The sequence below is a fragment of the Protopterus annectens genome, chromosome 9.part0, assembly GCF_019279795.1.
Source record: "Protopterus annectens isolate FY-2018-M chromosome 9.part0, PAN1.0, whole genome shotgun sequence".
Lineage (NCBI taxonomy): Eukaryota > Metazoa > Chordata > Ceratodontiformes > Protopteridae > Protopterus > Protopterus annectens.
In genome coordinates this window covers 701961001-701980202 of record NC_056743.1, presented here as the reverse complement: position 1 = coordinate 701980202, position 19202 = coordinate 701961001, and the positions used below count along the sequence as shown (strand labels likewise).

General features: G+C 38.6%; 1 protein-coding gene across 1 annotated transcript in view; it reads left to right on the top strand.

Annotated features, from left to right (window-relative positions):
* Window positions 1–19202, top strand: part of LOC122811467 (HLA class II histocompatibility antigen, DM beta chain-like) — a 211668-nt gene that overhangs the window by 100631 nt on the left and 91835 nt on the right. The window contains exon 3 of the mRNA XM_044083322.1: window positions 16644–16925. Coding sequence (XP_043939257.1) covers window positions 16644–16925 — 282 coding nt within the window. The remainder of the gene's footprint in view (window positions 1–16643; window positions 16926–19202) is intronic.

Below are 19202 nucleotides of genomic sequence, written 5' to 3'. Positions count from 1 at the left end.
GTAACATCCCAGGGTGCATCCTACATGAACTCAGACAGGAACTTGCAGCACCATTAGGCACCGTATTCAACCAACTCATGAGTACTGACTTCATCCTAGCTGAGTGGAGGACAGCCACTGTCATCTCTAGGCACAAAAGTGGAGCATCCACCAGTCTGGGAAATTATAGACCCATCAGCCTAACTAGCCTGATCTGCAAGGCAATGGAATGGATTATCATGGACTTCATTAGCAAGGACATTGGCAACCTCCAAACACTCGAGCCCACACAGTTTGCCTTTGTCAAGAGAGGCCAAGTCTGTTAAATTTCTTTGACTTCTTTGAGACTGTCACCAAAGCCATGGATGAGGAGAAAACGGTGCACACTGCCTACCTTGACCTGTCCAAAGCCTTCAACACTATTCCCCACTCGGGCATAATAGATAAACTCTTTCAACTAGGCAACAATCTGTATGTTATCAGATGGGTATCAAACTGGCCAACTGATAGAACCCACCTAGTCAAAATAGGGGAGGCCACCTCCAGCAGTAGACCCGACGAGTGACATACCCCAGGGTTTGGTCTTGGGGCCTCTGTTATTTACTTATCTGAGGTGCAGGCCAAAACCAGTGGGCTATGGCTGAACAAGTATGCAGATGACTGCAAGCTGGGCATGGTCATTAATACCCCTAGTGAAGTGGACATCCTCCAAGAGGGTCTCACCCAAACAAATGACTGGTGCCGGAAACATGGCCTCAAACTGAATACCAAAAAATGCATCATCATCATTCCCTTTGGGTAGAGTGACATCCACACAAATTATCACATTAATAACAATGTCTAAGTACGCAATCATTTGTGAGGGATTTGGGCACCCAGGTTGATAGCAACCTGACTTTTGACCACCATGTTGCTTCCTTTGTACAGAAAGCTTTCTACATGGCCCACATCATAGTAAGGGTATTTCATCCAGGGACAAGGAGGCCATAACATCCCTGTATTCTTCCCTTATAAGGCCCATTATTGAGTACAGTGCCCCTTTCGGCATGTACCTCACAAAGCACATACAGCAGCAGCAGCTGGAGAGAGCACAGAGGTTCCTCACCAGGGGAATCCAGGGCCTCAGACATCTACTATACACAGATAGGCTAAAAGCCTATTCCTCTACTCAGTTTCATACAGACTCCTCAGAGGTAACCTCTGTCTGGTATACAAAGTGATCTCGTACCCTGCCTTGATGGGACTGCTGCATATCCACAAGTCAAGCTCCACATGAGTAACCTGCATGTGCGGCCTTAACCTGGTCTGTGATATCAAGATGACTTGTTGGTGGGACAGATTTGTGTCCCAGAGACTCCCCCATCTGTGGAATAGACTCCTTGTCCATGTCAAGCAGACCATCTCTTTAGCCCTTTTTGAACGCAACCTGGATAACTGAATGGGAAACAGAAAATACACCCCTGGGATTCCACCCACATCCCTGATGGACAGTGGCATTGTGTACTGACTTGCCTAAACATGGGCTAAACTCTTGGCTGGGCTTATAAGGGCCTCAGTGTGTATAATTGCAGGCAATTCCCTAGTAAGACTTTCCATACTGACCCCCCTCCCTGAGACTGCAAATTTACACAAGTAAAATGTAAGTGCTATAATTTTGAACCATTTGATATGAGTTTTGATGGCCCCTGCTATGGTGTAGATGGCTGGCATGGTATGTGCTTCAGTCTCTGCTCTGCCTCTCCTTCACTATTCACTTTATCATACTATCAGTTGCAATAGACTATAACCTTAATTATTCCACAATAACTGTATATCAAATAAATGCCAACTTTGTTAGACAGACTTATGTTGTTTTAATGTACTGCATGCTGGATATTGCATTAGAGAGACCCCTGCTATATTAGGTAGACTTCTGCAATGTTGTTATATTGTTGTGTGAGGTTTGGAGTAATATTATTAGTTCTGCAGGTTGCAATAGTTGCATTTTTCTGTACTATCAATGAGAATTCCTTGGAAATACTGTTATAGTACTACATTGTACTTTTCTTACTCTGAATGACTGTAGGTCAAGGAATCAGCCTACATTATTATGCCTTCCAGACTTGTGATAGTGGATATAAGTCACGCAATCAGATTACACTGTCATTACTTCATTCCTTGTATTACTGGATTTGAGAGGTGGAACAGCTCACAGCATCAATCCCAAGTGGAAAGTGCTAATGTAGCCCAAGGACTCATTTAGTTTCTAGATAAGGCAAAGAAAAGGTCAATTATGTCAGATGTCTGCGACTTTAGGGTGGATGACCAGTGGTGAATTGTGTACTTTGGTACATGGGCTTTTAGTTTATGGGTACCTGACTTATTTTATATGATTATGAAAGTTTACATAATTTAGTGTCTACAGTCCTAAAGAAAAATAAGCTATAAAAGAAATGTTTAAGAACCTCAAAGAAATTGGCATACTTCATAAAAACAGTGTGCCAACACTTGCGCCGTTCTGAACCTTTTTTTTGCCTTTTTTGATGTCCTTGCTGTACAAATGTTCCTCCAGCTAGTTAAATAGTTATTATTAAGGAACCTGTATTTTATTCTAATCCAAACCAACATGGTGGGGCAAAAACAGTTACCTGATTTTGTTTTTCAGCTAAGCTTTTCCTTTCCTATGATATACTTTGTATTCTCAACATTATGACATTATCATACCCTACCTCTTCTTTCAGGACATGTATATTTATTTGGACTAGCAGTACTGAGACTTATGGCCTACTCTGAAAATATCTGGGCATAATATCTAAAATAGCCTTCCAGTGACACTGTATGGATTGTGCTATTTGCCATGTTTGAAGTCATACAGTAATACACCTTTTACTTTTCAACTGTAAAACAAGGCTAAAATTGGATTATTTAAAAGATAAGAATTGGGTAGCTGCAGTGACTCATTTTCACTTAGTCTCCTTCTTCCATTGGTATCAGGTTTCCTCACTTTAAGAATACATAGTAAAAGATCTATGCATTCCCAAAGACTCGGGAGGTTTATGGAAGTGGGAAGGGAACTGTAAATGACAGTACACAGCCAAAGAGCTGCAAAAAGCCATAAACTCAACAGAATTATGACCATAGTGGGAGGAAAAGGATAAAGGGCTAAACATAGTGCTATGATGGCTTTTTGGGCCAGAATTCTTAAAATATAATGGGTGATATATAAAAGCCAGGGAATCAAATTCCAAATCTAACATTGGACTTTGAATAGCATAGACATACCACAGGGGGAAAAAACAGCTGTCATGTTTTTTTTTTTTGTTTGTTAATGTGGCAGTGTAAGGATAATTTTGGCAGGAGGATGGAAAGTAAAGTGTCATATTTAAGGCATAATTTTGTTTTAACCAACCGGTGCTTCTGGGTCACCCCCTAAAAACAGACACTTATGCCTAGCAGACTTGTCATTCAACAGATGAATAAAATAAAATAACAAATAATAATAAAAATACAACCAATATCAATAATAATACTAAAACAGACAATAGTAATAATAATAATAATAATGATAATAAAATAGCCATATGAAAGTCCTAGAGTAAATCTGAAAAATGAGTGTCTGAATGAAAGTGCTGTATTTTTGTTTTTGGATAAAACTGTTGGTAGTTAAAAGGAGCAGACATCTTGATGCCATTTGCTGAGAAAACTTACCAATTCATACAACTGTTATATGGCATTTTTTTACTTGTGGAAAGAGGAATTCTGGCTAATCAGACACTGTACTCTTCCCAGTAGGTGTAGAAATAGCAAACTTGATAGGTCATAGTCATTTATCATCATGTACCATTTTTAGTAGTGAAGAACAAAGTAAAAGAAGAGATGTCCTTCTTCAGGATATTACTTCCATATATGTTAATCTGGTCTGTGGGTTAGACTAACAGTATGAATCAGTATGAATGAAGTGAGGCGCCCATCTGGCGACCATTTGAAATGTCAGGAGATGCGAGATAGTGTCCCAAAATATGAGGACTGAATGGCTGGAAGAAAGGATATATATATATATATATATATATACATATATATATATATATATATATATATATATATATATATATATATATATACTGTCTGAGGTTCCATTTCTTAGAATATTCCATTTTCTCCAATGTTTGGCAATCTTGGAGTTGGTATATGTAAGTTCAGAGGGTGCAGGGGGGCTTCCCCCCTGCAGAAAGAAGTTTTAAGGAGAAGAGCGATTTTCAAAATTCACTCCGTGTACGTTTAAGTCTTTTTTTGGGTTTGTCGCTACTCTGCATTTTGAGTGCTGACATTTGAATTGGGAGCCTACATATCTTGGTCAATGACATTCTGGTTTAGGAGTGGTACAGTGCGCTTGAGCAGAGGCAGTTCTATACAGTGGCTAAATATCCTGAAGTCGAGTTGTCCTGGTATCTGGTAGGAGAAGGTTGTGATGTTGTGCAAGTTGGTGAGGATGTGAGAAAATGTGTCTGCAGGTAATTGCTGCCAAACTTGATTAAAAAAAGGTTGATCCTGTGATTACTGTGACAGTTAATTAAAGACTTGTACACCCTTTCTTCCCTTCTCTTTAGTTGTCTCCACCCTTTATAGGCTGTAGCTCCTAAAGTGGTACTGCTTTTCTCTCTCTGCATTTGACAGGCAGTGGCATTTAGTGTCCCTGATGTCAGAGCAATATCAGCAATAGTCTCACAGCTTCATAAAACAGAACATGAAAAGTAAAAATGCTAAGCATTCTTTTCACACACTGGCTCCAAATGTAAAATATTTGGGATACTTTAAGATGTCCAAATGCTACAGACAGTGACTCTTGTAGTTTTCATTTGCTGGATTTTTCAGAGATCCCCTACATTTATGTTTTAAATCTTTTCTGGTATCTCAGGTGAGCTTGTGTGTGTGTGTGTGTGTGTGTGTGTGTGTGTGTGTGTGTGTGGTGTGTGCGTGTGTGGTGTGTGTGTGTGTGTGTGTGTGTGTGTGTGTGTGTGTGTGTGTGTGTGTGTGTGTGTGACGACAAACAAGAAAGAGCTAGAAGTGCATACCATCCACACCATCTTTTCAAATCATGTCCCCTGGTGTTTCCATTTTGAAACCAGTAGAAACTGCACCAATGATTCTTATTCTAATTGTAATTCCCTACAACAAATTTATAATTAATATTTTAATCTGACTATATTATCTTTTTGTTTTCTAAAAGACGAAGATACTACATAACATACCTCTCAACCTCTTAGTGCTAGAAATCTGGGCAAAACCTGACAAAATGGGGGGTCAAAGGCCCAAAATAGGTACATATTTTAAATAAGCTCTTATACACTTAGAAATGTGCTAGAGTAGCGAGGTTAGTGTTAACATGCATTTTCTGAAGGATTCGAAATCTGAAACTCAAATGTATGTCATAATTTAGTGACTTCAGTCCTCGGATCATCCCAGTGATTTGCCAGAAAATCACAGATTTTATGAGGAAAAGACCAAATATGAGGGAAAATCGACATTCTGCAAAAATCTGGACAGTTGAGAGGTGTGGTACAAAACTGCTGGTGGCAGAACAAAGGCTGCTGTTAAAAAGGGATGATTAGTGAAACATGTAAAATACTGCATGATAATTATATGCATCAATCAGCATTGATTAGGAAACACTGGAAAAAGAACAGAAATAGAAACAAATTTTTGCATGGAAGTGTTTGCTTCTACACCCCAAGCAGATTTAAGAGAATTTTTCCTTAGGTAGACAACAAATACTGGAGGCGTGATGGGAAAGAGAGTGGTAGCTGGGAACATGTTTTTTTGGGAATGCAATAAGTTGGCAGAATTGAAAAATTCCCTAAAGAGTACTTTGTCAGAAATGCTGGGTGAGCAAATGATTGGAACTGAGGAAATGATTATTTTATGCTTGGATACAGGATCAGAATTACGGGTTCCTATTAGAACCTCGAACGCTTGAAATGTTGAATGTCATATGGTCGACACCATATGATCGACATTTCAAGTGTTTGAAGGTTAAGCATAACGGTGCCGTTCAGCGCAGAATGGGAGAATTTCCCTTTTCTGCACTGAAGTGCAATCTCGGAGTTAGTATATTTAAGTAGGGGGGTGTGGGGGGTGCAGGGGGGCTTGCCCCCCTCCCTGCACCATTAAGGTAAATTTGTTTTTTGTTTTTTATTATATATTCAAACTTTTGAACTTCGATCATATATTGTCAAACATATGGGATTCGAAGTTTTGAAAGTTCAATTATATAATATAGACTAGAATTACATAGACATAGTTAAGGCCTTACCAAATTTCATGCTATTATTGGCTGACAAAAATGCAATTACTATAAAATGGAAATAAAAATCTAAACCAACTGCAGTTGAAGTATTTATTTTTGTAAATGAGATATAATTACTGGTGGTGGGATCTTTTGGAAAAAGGAGAGATTAAATCATATAGAAATAAATTGAATTTTTGGGAACAATACATACAGAATAATGTTCGGGAGGAGGAGGAATGAGGTTTAAGGGAAGGCATGAATTGAACAGTTTATGCCATACTGGACTGAATGAATATTGTTAAAAAGAAAACATATGTATATTGTATGAAAATAAGAATGGAATATGTTACTACAGTTTTTCTTTTCTAGCAATGCTTGAATACCCATGCCACTGATTAAAATATGATAATTCAATAAAGGCATTTAAAAATGCTGGTGGCAGATGGTACACTGCTCTACAATTGCATCTTTAGAGCCCTAAGTTTTGAAACATTAAGATTTCAAAGTGAGGGGCTGTAAAAAAGGTGCTAAACAAATTAAAATAAACAGAACACAAACAATAAAACAACATGCACACTAAATTATGTTAGAATTATGATAAATACTACATATCAAAGTATTATATATTAAAAGGTTTTTGGTACAAATAAGTCTTTAACTAGGATTTGAATGCAAGAGCTGTATGGAAATCTCTGAGTAACTGATGTTGTGCAGCCCTGGGAACTTCCAGCAGCCTTGAGGTGTAGAGTCCAGAATCCTTATAAAGCACTAAGGTCTCACAAGCTATTTTAAATAAACCACACCAAGATCGTGAAGGGAGCAATAAGTTAACATTAACATTTTAAAGGTGACCTTCAACTGGACAGGAAGCCAGTATAGAGACAACAGGACAGCTATAATTTAGGACAACCTGGAGGACTCTAGTGGTAGCCTAGTCATGGCATTTCATAGAATTTCAGCACTGCTCAGGTCTGTCACAGGTAGTACCAGGAACAGGGCATTGTAATAATCTAGTGTGAAAGAAATAAGAGACATGGACAACCACAGCCAGACAACTTTCAGGAACAAAATGCCTAATCCCAGTGGTATTCTTAAGCTGGTAAAAAGAAGGTCTCACCACTTGACAGCAGGTTCCCAAGTGTCCACTTCTGACTGAGTACAAGTTCAGAATCACATATCTAGGATACCCACTTCAAAACCTCCCTGCCAAGAGAAATTAATAAATAACTGTAAGGACACAGTTATCCATATAATGGTACCTGAACTATCAGGACCTTAGTTTCAGCAGGATTTATTGACTGTCAGCTTTCAGTGTTATGGTTCTAGATGTCAATAAAAATAATGACCCACAGCACTGATCACATCCAAAATGTACGGACAAACAGGCACAGTTAAATATCTACAGCATAGTTGTGTTAACTCTTTTCATGTTTAATTATGGTGTTCTGTCAAACAACCATGAAAGTCATGAACGCCAGCCTCTAAGGAATATCATAAGAAAGGAATGGCAAAGGTCTCAGATTCATTGATCCAAGAAACATTCTTCTGGGATCTGCTCATCAAGTAGGAAGTGAGACAGTGGAGCAATATTTCACTTTTTCTATACTTAGCCCTTTACGTGGTAGACTAAGACCCTGTAGTCTACTGAGTCAAATTCATCAGAGAGATCCTGAAGGAGTAAGGTGGAATATTTTTTTGCCACTGAACTTGACTATGATGTCTTTGCGCTTAGCTCTGAGACGTAGAGGAATAAAGTCCTAACTATTATCCATATGACTTAAGTTTTAACAGTAGCTTAGTATAGAGGTATCAGATTCCTGTCACACTGCATGAAAGTTCTGGAGAGGGTGATAGATAAATGAATATGCATGGCAGTAGAAAGTAAGATGGGAGATGAGCAGTTCAGATTCAGATCAGTTTGCAGCACAACCAACCCGATGTTTGCAGTGAGACAAATAGCTGAGAACAAGGTAGAGATGAGGAAACAGACCAAATGTGCATTCCTAGACTTGGAGAAAGCATATGGCAACATCCCAAATAAGTCCCAGAAACACTGGTAGAATTAGTCAGCTATGTATAAAGACCCAATGACACAAGTAGAAACAGTGTTCAGACTCACAGTGGGGTTCCCAGTGTGATTGGGCATGCATCAGGATTCAGCTCTGAGCATGGGATAAAGCATTTAGGAGCTGCCTCTGTCCATCAGTAGTACAAGGGACAGTCCTGGGGTAAATATTCTGTTTGTCATCCAAAGATCTAAGCTGTGCTTTAATATGGACAGGGATGAATTTTGTTTTATGTGAATGAGGAGCCGGTTTCACAGCAGTGATATCCTCTCCGAGATATACCCACCCCTCCAAACTATGCTGCTGATGTTGCAGAAGAGCTTTAGACCCCTAGACCGGGTATTTCTGATGTCATTTGACTTGCTGATAAGAAGTAAATTCTTCAGTAATGGGTCAGAGAATGCCTTATATGCCAAACACAGGTTAATTTTAGCAATCTGTAAGATACTGAGTATAGTGTCATGGCTTTCAGTCGGTCCATGTAGGACATGTTATTTAGGCCTTGCATACTTTTAGCAAGGTATTTCTGTGGATGACCCAGTACTTGTATCCATCTGGACAGGTACATGACAAAGAGGTCATTATATTCAATGATTGGCCTAATGAGGGTTGAGTAAAGGAGGACAATGACACCCATAGTTCTTGACACAGTCCCTTGTTTATAAGCTGTGCAATATAGATGGACTTTCTTACAACAATAAACACATATTGGTCAAAAGTTGGGTCACAAATCCCAAACAAGTGGGTCAATTCTTAAGGCCATAATGTCAAAGTAGTAGTTTCCTGGGGTAGATGACTTCCCAAAGGATTTAGTAATGCATTTTTTGACATTCATTTCAGTGCATAACTTTGGCATCAATTATTTATTTGGGACAAACTTTCTACAAGATGGCCAAGTCATCTGCAGATTGAATGATTGCTTCTAGCTTGCAGTCATCTGCAAACCTAGTCAGCCAGAGACCTTTGGTATTCAATTTTACTTCAGAAAAGTATATGCCAAACAAGAGAGATCCCAGTACAGAGCAGTAGAGGTAACTTCCCCTATTATGATTATCTTTGCATCCTATCTGTGAGCCAGTTGGCAAACCAGCAGGGTTTTATTCCCAGTTTATTTAGCGTTTCTACTATACCTGAGTCAGAAATTGTGTCAAAACATTTAGCTAGGTTGAGGTATGTGGTGTGTACCATTTTGCCTTCATCCATTGGTTTTGTGACCTTTTCAAAATAATCCACTAGGCTGAGTAAGCATGACCTGCTCTTGACGAATCCAAACTGAGATGGGTCTAGTGTTTGGAGGTTCCCTATGTCCTGACTGATTAATTTCATGATACATCTAATAAGTATAATTCTGTGATATTATATTCATTCCTTGTTGATCATAAGTACAATTTATTGTTTGCTATTGCATGTTCATTGTTAAAGTAAGTTAATAATTTATATTGCTTTATGGCACAGTTTTGTGGCTGAAAAGGTTCACTGAACAGTCATCTTGCCGAGTTGACAAACAAATAAAATAAACAAACAAACAAAAATGGGTGGTAGAAGTATAGATATGTCATTCTGCATGTAACCATTCATGGGGCATGCTGTATAATAGATGCAAGACGCGTCACTGCAAAACATTAGAGAACACTTACACTGAACTCGTGGATGTAAAATACACCTAACAAGTCACAGTATTGTACAGACATTCACATACATACATGCATTAATATGCCCAGAAACTTAAGAAAGCAGGGAACACACATTCACTATGTAAGACTGGAAAACAAATTGCTCAGAAACTAATTTGGTGATCACAACTGATTAAAACGCAAGAATTACATTCACCATAACTGCACAGGTTCAATACAGTTTTTTGCAAGCCTCCCCACACCTCCCAAAAATATATATATATATGTATACCAACTCAATGGCTGTTCAACCATGGAGAAGAGAGAAACTCCCTTAAACATTGAAAAACAAGTGAGCAAGTGATTCCAAGGAACCCCTTTACAACATAACATGCAACAGCCTATAGAGTGCATGTAAGAGCTCTGAAGATACATATTGCATATGGCACAGTTTGTGATCCCTTGCTACTTTACTGGAAAGTGCATGCGTCAGACCTTCTAGTATGTATACATAATTGTTTTATGTTTAAAGGAGAAATTAGACTATCAAGTTAGTCTTTTACATACTTTAAACATTCAACTTCCTCTCATGCCCTTCCTTCTTCCTTCCTTCCCTCTCATTCTTGTTAATTCCATACCTACTAAATGCTTCCATTCCTCTTTACTATATATGGATGCACAGCATTTTTTTCCACTAAGCATTTTTTTATGAATCCAGGGAATATGCATTTTCCTCCACCCTCTGTTTTTCTTTTCAGGGTGACCCAACTTCACAATACGATTTTTGCACTCATATCATGACCTCCCTGTCTGTCCTGATGCCTTGAGAGGAGCTCCAGCTCAACTGCTGAAGTCCTTAAGAATTCCTGATTATGCATAAAGCTTCTTTCAAAGTTGACCATAAATAAATTCATGAAGGAGTGGGCAAATGGTGCCACCATTCCTAGTTCGTTTAATTTACAAGTGTTGCCTTCTTTCATATCTAAATACATTATAATTCAATGCATATCTTAAAAAAATGGCCCTTCACTCATTAGATTGGAGGGATTAGAGGGAGATCAGGCAATAAGGAAGAGGAAGAAAAAAAAATAAACAAAATATATTGTGTATGCATGTATGTATACTGCTTTCTATAACAAATTCAGTGATAGTACTAAGAAATTTGGTGCTTGTTGTTAAGATTAAATGAAAAATTGAAACACACTTATTTTATCAAAATTCCCTTCTTTCTCTTATACCACAGTGTTAAACATAAGTGAGATTCTATCCAATAAGACCTACTTAGGAAAGAAGTTGAGTTTGTCAAAAGGTGTACATATGTGTGTAGGATGTAATTTTCTATAGTGTAACCACAACAAAAACTCTGCACCACTGCCCAAAGTTCCACTTGTGGAGCAGCGATTATGTTTTACAGCATATCAAAACACATACTAAAAAGTCTTTCAGCTTTTCCCGGTTAGGGGTCGCCACAGCGAAACTCCGGTTCGCTCATGATTGGCAGTGGATTTTTACGTTGCCGAGTTGCCAGCCTGACTCCCAACCTTCAAAGAAGGCACATCCATTCATGCTCGCACCTGTCTGCATGTCTTTAGTGTCACTCGACTGCAAGGAGGACATGCAGACTCCACACAGAAGGTACTCCAGCCGAGAATCGAACGGGAGAACCTCTGTCTGTGAGGCAACAACGCTAACCGCTGCACAACCACGGCCTACATAATCAAAACACATACTGATTCAAAGAAATTAAAGTTGTATGCACATTATTCAGTGGTGAATGGGATCATGACTACTGATATATACAGTATAAACTAAAGCAAAAGTAAGATTTGGATCCAAAAATATGAAAGGGATGTGAAAATAAATAATCCAGTAAGTCCTGTACTAGCCCATGTTCAAGAATGTTACAGGCAATGTTTTGAGGATTTTAAAAATGTCTTACTGGCCAAACGTAAGCCATCAATAAGAGATGATAGAATATTAGCATTAATTAAAGTGGAAACAAGACTCAATCTAAAATATAACTCTGTAAAGCTGAGAGACTTAAACTTTAGCATGCCATGGCAATATTTGATTATGCTAAAATATTATTTGATTACATGTTTTTTTAAATATTTTCAATAACTTAGACATCTTATATTATGCACTGTGTTTGTGGCTTGAATTGCTTAATTGTTTAATGCTTGATGATTTATTGGATGTTAAATGATGCAAAATTTCTAATTAGTTGAGGTACTAGGGTTTTGAAATAAACATTTATTTCATGCCATCAAGACAGTTGTGCCCTAGTATCCTCTTATTGTTGTGAGTGATTGCATAGTGCAAGAAAGAGTGTGCTGCTTTGTAGAAGTGAACATAACAGTTAATAGCATGCAGTTACTTCAAGATCATCCTTATTGTGCAGCATGAGCAGCATAAGAGACATTAACACAGAATAGAGCATGTGTATCCTTACTGATACAACTGTGATAGTGCACTGCCAGTAACATGTATTTTCTTAATGAGTTGCATGTTTTAACAACCATTGTGTACCTCTAATTAAGAAACATGCTGCAAAGTTGCCTCCTGCGTACCCTTTGTTATGCACATTATTGTACTTGGCACATACGTCTGTATCACAGGGCATTAGCCAGGAGGACTCACAAAACCTCCTGGCCACTGTCTCCATGTACCTGCACACTGTTCTGTTGCATGGTACTACCATTTCCCAATGGCAAGCAAAACACTGCATCCCCTAGTCAGTGTGTAAACCCCACTTATGATGACTCAATGTTAGTCTCAGAGTCACGTGCATGCAGCTGTTATCTCATACAAAATAGGTCTCCATCTTCTGTGCTGTGAGAGGATTACAATGATGAGCAATGCACTTTGTAGTCTGTAGTTAGTTGGTGCTACTGTGCTGGTTTTTGGCAACTTGCTGTAGACATTAATGTATTAACGGTGATTTGATTCACAACACAGTCTGCATTAACCTGTTGTATATTTATATAATATCTACTAGTGCTGTATTTGTGAGTTGTACCTATCCTTGTATACAGATATACAAACAAAGCATATGTGTTCAAGTGCACAACAAATGCACACATTTGCACACACACACACACACACACACACACACACACACACACACACACACACACACAAACACATGCAAGCATGCACACGCACTCACACACACACACACACACACACACACACACACACACATAAAAAGAAACTACACCCACTACAGCTTCCCTATCCAAACAGTGAGTGTCACTTCCATCCGCTCCACGTGTCTTGTCTTGGTTCCTGACCTACTTGCTTTAGCACTATAGACTTTACCTCACAGTGCCAGTAAATTCCAGTTCTGCTGATTGTGGTAAGAGGATACAGTGTAAAGCTATGTAGATGCATACTGCAGAGTTCCAAATGAATCAGCCAGAAAGTAAAATCTCATCTTTAGGTGGATGGATGAAAACTTGAATCTCTTCCTTGTCCTCCTGTGCATTGTTATATATTCTGGTCTCTGTTGCAGGACTTTGTACTATTGCCAGTAGCCTATTTTTTGAGGATATCCTGCATCACCGATTAGTCATCCAAATGCATGGTGTGGCACACATCCATGCTATATTTTGGCATCTTTGGTTGCCTCTATAGTGTTTTGGTCAGATATCTCATATCTGACCAGTGCAGTTAATAACAGATAAATATTAAGTGGAATCTATTGTAGTCCATCTAAGACATGCTTCATCAGTGTTGGGAATACAGATGATTATGCATGTGCAGTGGTGTCATACCACCTCCTTACAGAATGGAAGCTCCTGATTGTTAGTGATCACTCTTCTTGGTTTCAGAACATACATACATATATGCTGTGATATGTGACTTGTCATGGAGGTAAAGTCAGTGCTGAAGAATGTGCCTGTGAATGCCTCTACTGTCACTTGATGGCCACTGAACTGTACCTGTGGTCAGGATACCCGCTGCTGTGATCACTGTGCAGTGGAGAGGGTTGAGCACAGTCACCATGCAGTCTTCATCTTGGCACATGTGGAACAGCTAATCCAGGGTTGTACCATCCATGCAATAATGGTCTGTCTTGAGTATTTCACACTGTATAGAGTACAGCAGTACATACGGCAGACTGCACTTGTAGTTGCTCTGCTGTTGACTTTTGCATACAGCCAGAGATTGAGACCTGAATGGAATCATTTTTGTGTTCGTATTTAGACATCCTTTGAGTGGATTCCATTTGTGTTCTTAACTGCATTGCTGCACGCATCTAATGCTGCTTGCAGTGTTACTCGGTGCACATGGTGCATTGTTCTTTAATTGTCAGCTTTTAGTCAGCCTTATCTAAGGGTCTGTTTTCATCTGCAAAAGCACAGCATTTAAATTTCCTAAAAAAAAAAAAACAGTCAACAGAATAGTAGAAGCCAAAAACAGAAAGAGAGAGACGGGGAGGAATAAAAAAAAAGTAGAATGGCCTATTGTGGTTTTAATTGCACTCCACCTGATGGCTTACATATGTAACACAATTTTATATCAGTCACAGTTTCTATGAATCCCACAGTTGTTTATCTTGATGTTCTGTGTGCTAACTTATTTTAATATATGTGTCCAACTCTCTTCCAGTGTTTTCTGTTCTTTGGAGAAACATTTACAAGGTATTCCTTCAGTGTCTTTTAGTTTCTCTGAGTCTTCTCTCTTCCAACATTCCTCACAAATTTTACCAGCTATGAGTATACTATATTTGAATAAAAAAAATATATATATATTTTATTTATTTTATTTTATTTATTTTACATTTGTTGACCGGGCTAGTCTAGCTGGATACATGTCCATTTTCAGTAGAGGCCCGAGGAGAAAAGCTCCTTGTGCAACACAACAAGCAATATACAATAAAACAATATACAATAAGACTTGAAAAAATATACAGAAGAATATCTGCAAAATACAGCCAAGAAAGAAATACCAATAAGTTGTATACTAAAGACAGTATAGATTAGAGATGATTTGAATAGAATAGGGGGAAGCAGTTTATGTTTTTTCTTATTTTATTTTATTTTTTTTTTATTTTATTTTAGAAATGTTAACTGCTATGCTACCAATAAGCATGGCCAGAGCAGTACTCAATGATGAGATATAGGTGTATATATATGAATAATACAGTCAAAGATACATAATAAGCAGATCTCGTAGGGAAGGCTAGTTGAGGCAGGTGGTAATTAGTGAGAAGAAACAGCAGTTAGTCAGGGATAGTACAGGAACATAGCCAGTGTGTCATGAGATAAAGCTTGAGCTTCTTTTTGAAATGCGTATGAGAGGGGAGAGTTGTGAGTTCAGTGGGTAGTAGATTCCATAGCTTACCAGTGGTATTACAGAAGAGGGAGTCACCTGCTAAATTGTTGGATTTACAGGTGTTAAACAGAAGTTTATTAGAAGAGCGTAAGTTTTTAGGATTGTGGTAGAGGGTAAGTAGGCTTGAAAGTATAGGAGTATTGGAGGGTTGATGCATTGTTTTGTGGGCAATAGTAAGCTGTGAAAAGTGCAGATGGTGTGGAAACTCTAACCAATCAAGTTGTTTAAGATTTAGACAGTGATGGGTACGGAAAGGAGTGGCAGCAGCAAATATGGCAATATTATTATAGGATACAGTCAACTTGTTAATGTTGGTTTTAGAAAGGTTTGTATAAATGGGTGAGGCATTTTATATATATATATATATATATATATATATATATATATATATATATATATATACACAGACACACACACACACACACACACACACACACACACACACACTTCTGGTGAACACTGAAGGGATCTGTTTTTTTAGAAATGATTTTTTCAGTAAACTGTGTTTGGTAAAAGTCAACATGTTGAATTGTCTTCTGTTTCTTGCTTGGCTTACATCTAAGAATTTCAAAGGATGCTATGGAGAAAAAATATGGTTGAAACTGTGATCTCATGTTAGTATTAATAACAGTATCTCATACTGAAGCCCACCTGCAGTACTCATGACCAGTGTTTCAAAATGAGTCTGAAGATGATACCATGCTAGCTAGGTAGTATGGATGAATATTTAGAAGACTGCAGTCCTTACTGGGGAGGGGGCTCTGAGAGCTTCTCAGTGCACACTTGACTCTTACTGGACACTTTAGAGTGGAACTGGAGCACATAGCACTATCCAAGAGTGTGCACATGTGTGTGTGAGTCTGTACTTGCAGTAGGTCTACATAGGTGATCACATGCCACACTACATTGTATACCATTGGTTATTTCTTAGGAAGAACCAAGAAAAGCATAAAAAATGTGAAAGTGATTGCTGTTCAACAACTGCCCCAGATGCCCCTGTTAAGTGAAAGGCAAAGGATGAAGAATATGGCTACTTGTAGCCTAGTAATGTGTTGGTGGCCCAAACACACACACACACACACACACACACACACACACACACACACACACACACACACACACACACACACACACACACACACACACACACAAAACTAAGCAGAGGGGCTGGTTGGTCATGACTACTGCAGAACAAAGCATGAGAATGTCGCACTACTTTGCCATTGAGGATTATGCTACTGTCCTGTTAGGCTGCTGATTATGACACTTATCCTCTGAAATTACACCCACAAATAGTAGACTTCCCACTGATATTGTGTTAAAACACTTTTGCATTGATTCTCATGAATTAACCAGTATCCTTTTGTGTTTGTTTTATAGCACAACCTTCTGTGGGAATTGACAGAATTGTTCCACAAACTACAAGCTTCACCACAGCACTGAAGTGTCACGTGGTTGGATTCTATCCACCAGAAGTGTCTATTACGTGGCAAAAAAATGGAGAGATGGTCAACCAATCTGTCTACATAACACCAGTTATACCCAATGGTGACTGGACCTATCAGATTACTGCATCATTGGAATTCACACCAAGTATGGGTGACAAGTATATCTGTCTGGTGAACCATGTGAGCCTTGATGCACCAATAGCCATACAGTGGAGTAAGTTGGAATTCTTTTATTATATAAGTGTCAACTCAAAGTTAGTAATATAGTTATATATTCCTGGGTAATGAATGAGTGAAGAAATGAATGACTGCAATTTCTTTTTCTATAATTATTTTTATCTAAACTTAAATTGAATTTTATTGTTTAGTAAAATAACGAGAAGATGCATTGAGATGAACATAAATCCTGAGGTTCAGAAAGATATACCACACTGTGACAATCTCTTCTCTGCAGGTTTTCACAGTATGCCACACATTTACAATTCAGGAACTGGTGCATTGCTACAGAGGTGTGAAGGCACTGGCCTGTAGCCCAGATAGTACTCTCAGTGGTGATGCCACATGCAAATATGGCAAGTCGGGGGATGGCTAATGCTAATTAGCCATGTGCTCTCCTTCAGAAATATCTCAGTCATCTGAATAATGTGATAGAGTGATTCAGAAAATAGCTCTGTTAGATTATTCCATTACACAGTGACCCACGTAGTTGGCTTTTATGCTTAAATAACCCCTTTGGATCAAATAATTCTATTTCTGTTTTTAATGGTAGGCCCTTGCTATCAAAATAGCTACCTCACATCTTGAGCCTTTCTTTAACTAGCAAATGGTATCATTCAGTACCCCTTCTCCTGTAATTTAGTATGCTCGATTTTTGCTTAAATTTCTCTCTTGCACTGTATTTAAAGTCAGTTAGTACTTTTAATAGTTGACATTGATTTATATCTCTTAACTAGATTTAGAAATTCATTTACATTTCAAGTTAATAATGACATTTGTTCCATTTCTTTTCTCCACACTTCACGCTGACTGAAAATACATACTCTTCTGCCTCCCTAATAACATCCTGCGACCCTGACAATGCAATGTAACCTTAAGCTTATCCAAAAGACTAAGCATGCATGTAGTAATCTCATGGTGCTATCGAGTTTCTTATTTGCTACATTGTTAGTAGAGAGTGTGGAGGTGCTAAGCTTGACTTCTGTGTGCCTTTATTTAATGATCAAATCTAAAAAACTATACACAGAAACTGAACCCGACATTGCACTCTCTATCAGATCACTGCATCTGTCTTATAGGCTTTCACCTCCTACTTAACCCCTCTGTGCCTGTTCCTGTTTTGCTGTTACCTGTAAGCAAGATAATTATTGATTTTGAGTCATTAAGCAATATTCCATTTCACTGTCATCAGTACTGAACCTTGAGCCTTTCACCAGTCACCTGTTTCTAATGACAGGCCACCTCCCACAACTATACCCTGCACCCTACAGTGAGTCAGTTTTCCAAACCCCCTCATGACTCTGAGTACTTACCAGTCACTTTTAATTTCTCCAACAAGCTTATGTATGATAATAATCAGAAGGTATGCAAAAGTCTAAGTAAACTGCATCCACCAACTTCACTTGGCCAACTCAGTGATGACCTGGTCTTAATACTGGATCTTTTTAGTCTGACAGGAGTTTAGTGTGGCAAGAGTTACTTCCAGAAAACATGAACTTCTGAATCACTTTTTTCTCCATGTGTTTTTTCCTACTGTGCTTTCTGGCTGTTAAACCTTCCCTATCAGCCATTTCTTTTGTTCCCCCATCTTCGGTATTCCACAGTGAGGATGAGAGCTGGCGGGTGTCTACAGTATAGGCAGCCTCAGCAGTGATTTTTGCCATAAGTAGTATAAGTGCATTTATTTTAGGACATACCCCTCTCCTGGCTTTGGAAATAGATTACCAGTATTCACACAAACACTGTGGGTACTGGCAAATCCAATACCAAGACACAAATCACACCAAAAAGAACCCTCCACTGCTAGGTACAATAAAGGCTGCCCTCCACTTCCAATAATGCAATTCAGAGCTTAAAAACAACCAAACAATGGTAATAATGTTAATCCAAAGTCTTTATTTCAACCCACACAACAGATTACCAGTATTACCAGAGGGAAAACAATGCCCTCCACAGTGTGGGTGTATATTGTCATGTACTTGCAGTGAGAGCTACGACTGAAGCAGCTTGGTGGCCTGAATGCCTGGCCCTAGATCTCTTATTGCAATGCTATATTTCCATTGGGTTATTGTGCAATGGAGAGTCGTGGACCACACTTTATCTGTCAGTATGGGTATATCTATCTTCCTTTGCCAGCCCATGCAAACAGCTGAACTGCTAAGTTATTTTTGGGTCACCTGGGCCATAGTGAGTGCTTTATCTGTACATGCCACAGAAGCAGGCTAGCTTCTACATCATGTAATCTAGTATCAAGGTCAAACACATCAGCACACAC